General features: G+C 43.4%; 1 protein-coding gene across 1 annotated transcript; it reads left to right on the top strand.

Annotated features, from left to right (window-relative positions):
• The first annotated feature begins 6,495 nt into the window (after positions 1–6,495).
• Positions 6,496–9,208, top strand: foxg1a (forkhead box G1a). The gene has a single exon (XM_078277447.1). The coding sequence runs from the start codon at positions 6,942–6,944 to the stop codon at positions 8,274–8,276; it is 1,335 nt and encodes a 444-aa protein (XP_078133573.1). The 5' UTR covers positions 6,496–6,941; the 3' UTR covers positions 8,277–9,208.
• The last annotated feature ends 314 nt before the right edge of the window (positions 9,209–9,522 follow it).

The following is a 9,522-nucleotide window of genomic DNA, read 5'->3' as shown; positions in this document are numbered from 1 at the left end:
TTTCGACCTTTTTTCGGGGCTTTCTTCATCGTTTTCGTTGCTTTTTTCATTGTTTGTCACACTTCCGCTTTCTTCCGACAGTTTGGAGCTTTTTGCATCATTTTGTCGCTTTTTTCCAACATTTTTGTCCCTTTTTTCCAACATTTTTGTCCCTTTTTTCCAACATTTTTGTCCCTTTTTTCCAATGTTTTTCTTCTTATCTTTAATTCTTCTTTACTCTTTTGGAGCCAGCACCCCGAGCTGAACCTCTCCGTCTCCGCCATCACCGCGACTTTGAGTCTAAAAATGAACTGAGTCTGCTTTGTTTTGTCCTAGTCAAAAAAAGACCTTATTTACATTCTTATATTATATATTATATCTTATATTTTAAACATTTCTTTCTGTAAATCCACTGAAGCTTCACTTCTCTCTGCTGGGTTTGGTTTTAAAGTTTCAATCCAGAAAGAAAAATGTTTCCCTAAAATCAGGAAATCAGACCGGAAACGGAGAGGAACCTGCAGGTGCTTCCAGGGGTTTCTCTCCCTCTGAGGAAGGGTGGATGCTTTGTCTCTCTCCCCCCAGCACTGATGCTGCAAAGAGCGTGCACTGTCCAAGCTGCGCTGTGAGCAAACTACCAACAACAAACAGCAGCGTGTTTGGTTCACTGAGTCACAGAGAAGCTGACAAACAAACAGCGAGTTAAACTAGCCTGTCAAAATAAAAGCACGACGGAAAACAACAACAATATCCCGCAAAAATAGATTCATTTTATACGCAAGCCAAACGCGCGGTTTTTACGCAAGAGAAACGCACAAAACGGACGTAAGAGAAAGCGAAGGGGTTGGTTCCACACTGCGTCCTATGATTACTATGATTTAGATATTATATTTATTAGTTCTACAGTTTCTTAAACTTAACAGTTTGACAAAAACATTCCCTTTGTTGCTGGTTTTTCTCTCCGAGGATCTTTGAACTAACCTGATTACTGTGACTGAAAGCTCCGGAGTGGACCTTTTCTTTTTTTTTTGCCCATTATTGTTATGATTATTATTATTATTAATGTAGGGCTAATCATCCGAGCAGTCAGCCTAAAAATAAAGTATGATCATTGGATTTTTAAAATGTTTTCTACATCCAAACATCCGGTCTCGTTGTGATGTTTGATGTTTTCATGGGTCTCCACGTGTTTGTATTTAAATCTAGTTAAATGTTAAAAAGCCTGTATATGTCTCTATATATGAATGCTCACGTGTGTGTTATGCTTGTTTCCATACTGTATGTTTTTGTCTTTCTGAAGCACTGTGGTGCTTAGCTTGTAAAGTGCATGTGGAGAAAACTTGGAGAAAAAACCCCAAAACAAACCAAAAATAATAATCGTGAAGGAACCAATACTTAAAAACCTTCAAACCAACTAACAATGGAGACTCATCCAGATTAGATTAGCATTTATTTTTGCGTGTTTTCCTGCAGCAGCTGTTTCACCGAGACTCTAAAACCAGCTTTAAAAACCTCCCAGACTCGAATAAAAAAATCTCTTATTTTGATCCAAATTGTTAGATTTCGTGGCACCCCTTGTTATTATCACATGTATGTATTATTAATGAGCAGAAGCTGACAGAGTCGCTGTTGAGAGAAAAAAATAAACTCCCATGTTTGGAGCTCTGCGGATCACTGACGCTTCGGGCATTCTGTGCGTAAAACCGGCTCCGTGTGTCCGAGCTCCAGCCGCTGCTCCGGGGGGGGGGGAGAGGTTCCCTGTGTCCGAGCTCCAGCCGCTGCTCCGGAGGGGAGAGGTTCCCTGTGTCCGAGCTCCAGCCGCTGCTCCGGGGGGGGGGAGAGGTTCCCTGTGTCCGAGCTCCAGCCGCTGATCCGGGGGGGGGGGAGGGGGTTCCCACACAGAGCCTTTTCATTTGCAGACAAACTATCTGGAGGAAATCTGACATGATGTTTCTGTTCCATTTTTCGCCACTTTGCATGGAAACACTTTTTACTACATATCTGAGAATCTGGAAGGTGTTTGAGGTTTCAGTGTTTTCAGGTTTTTAGTTCATTCCCCCAGAGCCTAAACGTCCCCAGGGTTTGTGTTTTTTTTTTGTATTTATCTGCTCGTTGAAAAGTCTTTTGAAGACGAATCTATGTGGAAGGAAATCGAGATTTCTCTCCCTGATTAATTGGGGGATTTGTCCGTCACATTCTCGCATCTTTGCATGGAAACACGTTGCGTTTTTCTGTCTTTTGTTGGCAGATTTGAAGGTGATTTTTCAATATCTCAGTCATAAAATCTCCAAAGAGCTGAATGAAGTCTGGTTGTTGCTCCAGAGCCTAAACGTCCTCAGGTTTCTGTATCTATCTGTCTGCGGGAATAGTTCCTGACTAGATATCTCTGTCACATTCTCGCCACTTTGAATGGAAATAATTTGCGTTGTTCGTGTCTTTGTTGGCAGATTTGAAGGTGATTTCAAACACGAGTATTGAACAAACTCTCCTGGAGTTTTCAGACTCTTTAGTTTCCAAAAACGGCCCACCTTTCTGCACGCATCAGCTCGTTTTAAAGTCTTGTCAATCACGCAGTCCGAAACATCTTCAGTTTGTTAGAGGAACGTTGTAGTTTCTGTCGAGATTTCTCTCCCTGATTGATGGATTCTTTCTGTCACATTCTCGCCTTTTTTTTGGAGGAAAACACGTTGTTTTTTTTTTTTTTTTTTTAATGACCTCTGTTTTAAGGTTTCAGACTCTTTAGTTTGTTGCTTCAGAGCCAGACCGTCCCCAGGTTAGTGTGGTTAGGCTCACAGGAAGAACAAGGCTCTAACACTGGTTTTATATATATATATATATATATATATATATATATATATATATATATATATATATATATATATATATATATATATATATAGGCAGAATGCAGCGCTGCCCCGTCAGTGTCTGATTGACTAAATAACGGTATTGTAACTGAAAAACATTTCGATTCTACATTTCCAATGTTCAGAATCACTACATTTATTTGATATAGTGCATAGGCGTAATTTACGGGGGGGGGGGGTTACAACCCCTCCAATAATCAAAACTGGCCACTGCACCCCCACTCCAAGAACCTATTATAATTTCCTTTATATAAATAAAGACATTTGCAGCATAAATTGTTGCAGAAAGATTCCCCAGAATGCAGGAAATGAGGTGTTTGATACGCTCAAAATTTCAATTTTGCTCGAAAGCCCCCCCCCCCCAATGTTGAACCCAAAGTATCGCCCTTGGTAGTGGCGTGGGACTGGTGGGAAAAAGGGGACTGAGTACCCAGAAAGGGCCCAAAAAGATGCTAGAATGAATAGCTGTGGATGAGGGGAGGGGTCCATGGAAAATGCCTTTCTACCGGGCCCAGAATGTTGTGCTGTGCACCCTAGCCCTTGGTGTTGGAGTATGAGTGTTTTAGGAATTATGCATGTTTTTTATATTAGCATCTGCAGTACTCCGGATTACTCGTAGGGGTACGCGTACCCATCAGAGGTTTTAGTATGCTTATGTTTCTGTTTATTATGTCCATCAAGCTGCTGAACTCAACACTAGATCTTCGCACAGCTGAGCAAAAAGTGCAATACATACACCAGCACGTTAATGATTCCAGTTCCTATTTAAGATGTCGCGTTGTCTGCCCAGTCCTTTGTGTCTTTCTGTTTTTATGTTGATTGTAGAGTCTCTGTTACATGTTTGTGTTGAGAAGCAACAGATTGAAGCACTTTGTCCCAGACCAATAATTCCCCCTCGGGGACCATAAAGTGTTTCCTGTTCTACTCTAGCAGGGCCGTAGCAAAGATTGTCCAAAATCCTGCGGTCTTTAAACCAGCCCCCAGCTCCAGTTAGACCCCAGTAATGAACTGAAATCAGTCATGTAGCATTTGTTCAGTTTCATATTAAACGTTAAAGATCATTTACTTTCACTGCACGGGGGAAAAAGGGACAGTTGTCATTCTGAAAGGAGTCCAACTTAAACATATTTATTGTGTTTATAATAAACTGGAATCAGCCGACAGATAACGATAACTCTTAGTTTTGAATCCTGTGGATGTGAGTTTATTTCTAAAGCAGCGTTTATTAAAGTCATTAAAAGACAAAACGTATGAAAAGATAAAAGCATGAACCGAACGAAGCATAAATGAAAGGAGATGCATGTTGGGTAATGGTGTTAGGAGATGGTTCCTAAAAGTAGTTTGGGGCTTTTATGTACAGGGGCGTAGCACAAAATTCATTGTCTATGGGCCCCTCCCCTCATCCACAGCTATTCATTCCAGCATCTTTTCATGAGGGCCCTGGGTCCTCAGTCCCCTTTTCCGCCCTAGTCCGACGCTCCTATTTATGTACATTCTCTGAAGAAAATGTTAGATATATAGTTGATCAAAAATACTGCTAGTAGCTCCACACTCGAGGACGAAGAACTGACGGCTGACAGATGTAGAAGAAATGTTTTTAACGGAAAGATTGGCACAAAAACTGAAGCTACAAGAAGTAAAACTGGACAGAAAACGGGGAAAAAATGGATTCTTCACAATGTAGAATCTGGAACCAAAGTTCCTAGAATCATTTCTCTCAGAGGCTGCAGACATGTGAAGACACTTCCCGGGTTTCTGAATGTGTTTCTTTCTTCGTCACATTTCCATAAAGATTTAAGGAATACAAAAAATAACAAAGAATTAAGAACACAAATTAAAAAAAAATAATACAGTTTAAGCTTCGACACAAAACAATCTACAAAAACCAAACAAGTGTGACACATAGACATACACACACACACACACACACACACACACACACACACACACACACACACACACACACACACACGCAGACTCACTGTCATTTCCTAAACTGAATTTTGAATATTGAACATAAACTCCAGGTTATTAAGAACTAAAAATCCCCAGAATAAATCCCAGAAGGTCTTCAATGTGAATCTGTGGACAGCAGGACAGTTTAGTTTAGTCGGAACAATGAAAAAGAGAAGAACTGGAGAGCTTCTTGGGTCTATTCTCTGTGAAAATAAGACGCAACAAATCCGGAGAGCACCGCGGGAGAAATCCACGGCTCTCGATAAAACGTCTTAAATACATGTGGCACATTCTGACAGAAGCCCGGACGCAGAGACGTGTTGAAGTGATGATTATGTTTGGATCTTTGAAAGACATTTTACATTTTTTCTAAAGACGAAGGGATAGTTGTTTTATTGTTTAAATGAATGACTAAATCGCCAAAACAATCAGACTTAATGTGTGTGTATATATATATATATATATATATATATATATATATATATATATATATGTGTGTGTGTGTGTGTGTGTGTGTGTGTGTAATGTGTCCGGATGTTTTCCCGTAAGAAAAGTGAAATAAACCCTGTTGGAAATATAACCGTAATCATCCTTTAAAAGGTGATAAATAATACTTCATGTTTTTACAAATATCGGTGATATCACAAAAAGGTTGGAGCGGCGGCCTCCAGGTCAACTCACTTTCTTTAAGCCGTGCAAAATGAATAAAACACATGATTATACATGGGTTAATCATGCCAGAATTAGCCCGGATTATTAGAAAAAGGGCAGTGTATTTTTCATGTGGCCTCGGTGTTAAAAAGTATTTTTTTTTTTTAAATACAAAGAAACCAGACAGAAAAGAAAAGACAACACAAGACGCAAAAAAAAGATTCTCTCCTCTCTGAGTGACTTTCTGTCTCCACTTTCACTTTGGGTTCTTGTTCAGTTCTCCTGCAACGCGAAGCCGACGCGAGGAAAACAGCGCGCCGACACGTACACCGTGTTTACGCACACTTTACGCGCATTTTACGCACGGAGAATCGGCTTTTGGAGATAGGCTATAGCCCGTAGCCTTTTTCTGTGCCGTGCTGTATGACACACAAATCACCTCCGCGTGTCCTGACCGTGTCCGCGTGCCCTCCGGATCCCCTCTCTCTGTTTATTTTGCCTCCGAGTCTGCATGTAAACAGGTTCTCAGACGCCGAAGGGGAAAATATTTGAATCGGAGGAGTGTAAATATGAGGATCGGCGGGGATTTGGGTGTACGCATGCACCGTGTGTGTTTTCCAGCGACAGGTTTAGTGTGTGTGTGGGGGGGAGGAGGAGGGAGAGAGGGGAAGGCAGACGAGTGTTGATAGGGGTGAGTGTGTTTTCCACGCTGCAAAAAGTGTCCGTGTTTGGCGAGTCATTTGCGGCGTCTAACACGCTCTAAAAGTCTCATTTTTGTCCAAGAAATATCATCGAAAAACACATAATTAAGTCCGAAAAATATGTACTTAAATATAGTTTAATATGATGATATATATGATACAATCAAGTGTTTGTGTTTTAAATAAAGAGACTAAAATGTGAACTGTGAACACACGTCTCAACATAAAAATGCAAAAGAAAATCAACCAAACGACCAAACGAAACCGATTCGTTTTGGAAACAATAAAAAAACAAATCCAATCTGTCAGATTTTGCGGTTTATTTTTGATCAACATTATGATGTTTTTTTACACCCAATAAGACACATGAAAGACTCTTTTTGCAGCGTGCAGGGCATTGGTGGATGTGTGTGTTTCCCTGTGTGTCATGATTGGCTGAACGCGCAGAGTACGCCTTAATATTTAGTACTAATGTCCCCCTGGTTGGCTGAGGACTGAAAAGGTCCAACCAATGTTTTTTTTTACTTGCTTTAGTGGCTGTGGCTCCCTAATTAATTGCAGCTATCTGTCTCCTATCGATGTGTGTGTGTACATGTGTGTTGTGTGTGTGTGTGTGTGTGTTTCCTCTTTTCTCCCCAAACCGAACATGAAATAGTTTGTTGGGCTATAGTTTCTTTCTTCCTATCGTCCCCCCTTCCTTCCTTCCTTCCCGTCCGGGCTCGCAGGCAGAGACAGGACAGATTGAAACCCAGCTGTGTGCGTTGCCATTTTCCCCCCTCTCTGCTCGGTGATGTTGGATATGGGAGAGCGCAAAGAGGTGAAAATGATTCCTAAATCGTCGTTCAGTATAAACAGTTTGGTGCCCGAGGCCGTGCAAAGCGACAACAACAACAGCAACAGCAGCAGCCACCAGAACCACCACCACCACCACCAGAACCACCACATCCAGAGCCACATCCAGAACCACCGGGCCGGCGGCGCCGAGGAAGCCGAGCGCAAAGCTCCTCTCCCGGCCGCGCAGCAGCCGCAGAGTGACGCCAAAGCGGATCCTAAAAGTGAGTCCGCGAGCCTGCAGGAGAGCTGCGCGGACGAGAAGGACAAACAGGAGGAGAAGAAGGACGGGAAAGACGTTGACGGAGGAAAGGACGGAGAGAAGAAGAGCGGCAAGTACGAAAAACCTCCTTTTAGCTACAACGCACTGATCATGATGGCCATCCGGCAGAGCCCGGAGAAACGGCTCACACTCAACGGCATCTACGAGTTCATCATGAAAAACTTCCCGTACTACCGGGAGAACAAGCAGGGCTGGCAGAACTCCATCCGGCACAACCTCAGCTTGAATAAATGCTTCGTGAAGGTACCGCGGCACTACGACGACCCGGGCAAAGGGAACTACTGGATGCTGGACCCGAGCAGCGACGACGTCTTCATCGGCGGCACCACCGGGAAGCTGCGGCGGCGCTCCACCACGTCCCGGGCCAAGCTGGCCTTCAAGCGGGGAGCACGCCTCACCTCCGGTCTCACCTTCATGGACCGCGCCGGCTCCCTGTACTGGCCCATGTCACCCTTCCTGTCGCTGCATCACCCGCGCGCCAGCAGCGCCCTGGGCTACAACGGGACCTCCTCCGGCTACCCGGCGCACCCCATGTCCTACAGCACCATGTTGACGCAGAACATGGGCAGCAACCACTCGTCGTTCCCGGGCTCCAACGGGCTGAGCATGGACCGGCTTGTCGGCGGGGATCTGCCCTACGCCACGCACCACCTGACGGCGGCGGCCCTGGCGGCCTCCGCGGTGCCCTGCGGCCTCTCCGTGCCGTGCTCCGGGGCCACTTACTCCCTGAACCCGTGCTCTGTGAACCTGCTGGCCGGGCAGACCAGTTACTTTTTCCCTCACGTTCCGCACCCCTCCATGAGCACGCAGTCCGGCGGCGGATCTTTGCAGGCCGCCCGGGCTTCGGCCTCCAATTCCCCGCAGGCTCCGTCCTCCTCGCTGCCCTGTGACTCTCTGAGGCCGGCTCTGTCCGGCGCTCTGCCGGCCTTCTCCACGGGACTTTCCGGGGGTTTGTCTGACTATTTTACGCATCAAAACCAGGGCTCGACCTCCAACCCGCTTATACACTAACCTCACCCTCACCTCTTCATTCATCCCTCCATCCATCCATCCATCCATCCTCCCCTTATTCTCCCCCCTCTGAAGGAAATCTTAAAATGACTGGAACTGTAAGTTGAACATTTTCCACTTGAACATTTAGCCTACATTGTAAAAAAGCAAACAAAAACAAAATTATTATACCCACTATAGAAAAAAAAAGAGGAGAGACTTTTAAAAAAAAACTGCAAAACAAAACAGAAAAAGCAGCAGAGAAACTTGACAGAAAGCAGCCAGCTGAAGTTTCCAGGTATTTTTTAATATTATTATTATCTCTTCTTCTTCTTATTCCTCTTCTCCTGCAGTTTTATTTCTGTGTACATAATGTCTGTGACTATAAGTGTCCGGGTTTGTCTCTGTATAGTGCTGTCAGTCAGTCAGCGATGTGCAATGTGACCTGAGCTACAAAAACCGAGAGAATGATGATGATGAAGATGATGATAGGCTGATTTTTTTTTCTGTTGTTGTTGTTGTTGGAGGAGGCATTGCTTTTTTTTAATAGAATGTGTATTTAAAATAGTTTGTCTAATTTTGAGATAAAAAAAAGGTTGAAATAATAATAATAATATGTCTAATAGCCGGTTTGTTGCCCGCATGTTTGCAGTATTATCAGGTATCATGCGGGTCAGAAGAGAAGCGGCGGAGAATGATTTTATTTTACAAAATTGAAACACTAATTTTTATTTTTATTTTCTATACAGTGAAATGTGATTTTTTTTTCCTTCTATACAAAGCGACTCCCGCCGTTAAAGTCCCCGAGGCTGTTACTCCATTCTCTCATTTCCCAGTTTAAAAACTGTACTTTTTATAGACCAAAGAATCGGGTTCTTAGGAATATTTAGTGTATTATTCAAGCTGACAGAGGCCTAATGTAGTAGGAATTAAAAGAGTGAATGAGTGAGTGAGTGAGGGAATGAAAGAATGAGGGGGAGAGGGAGGGGGGGAATTTATGCCTCCATCACTGCAGAAAATGTCCATTTAAACGAGATTTTTATCGCGGTTTTTTTGCGAGCATTTTTGTATCCTTAAATTAGCGGAAATTTGAATGGAGTTTGGTGGCGCCGAGTGTTTTGTTGCTGCTTCTGGAGGCGTTTGGCCTTAACCCGCCTCGCTTTTAGATTACACGTTAAAGTACGTTGGAAACAGCTTGAATTTAGCTTCTAACCGGGCTGAAAATTTCATATTTTCATGCAGAGTTTTGAGCGTAAATGTCTCGTTT

The sequence above is a fragment of the Sander vitreus genome, chromosome 20, assembly GCF_031162955.1.
Source record: "Sander vitreus isolate 19-12246 chromosome 20, sanVit1, whole genome shotgun sequence".
Classification (NCBI taxonomy): domain Eukaryota; kingdom Metazoa; phylum Chordata; class Actinopteri; order Perciformes; family Percidae; genus Sander; species Sander vitreus.
This window is presented reverse-complemented; position numbering and strand designations above follow the sequence as displayed.

Excerpts from the sequence above, each read along its gene's own strand:
- foxg1a (XM_078277447.1), top strand. The coding sequence starts at position 6,942 with ATGTTGGATATGGGAGAGCGCAAAGAGGTGAAAATGATTCCTAAATCG.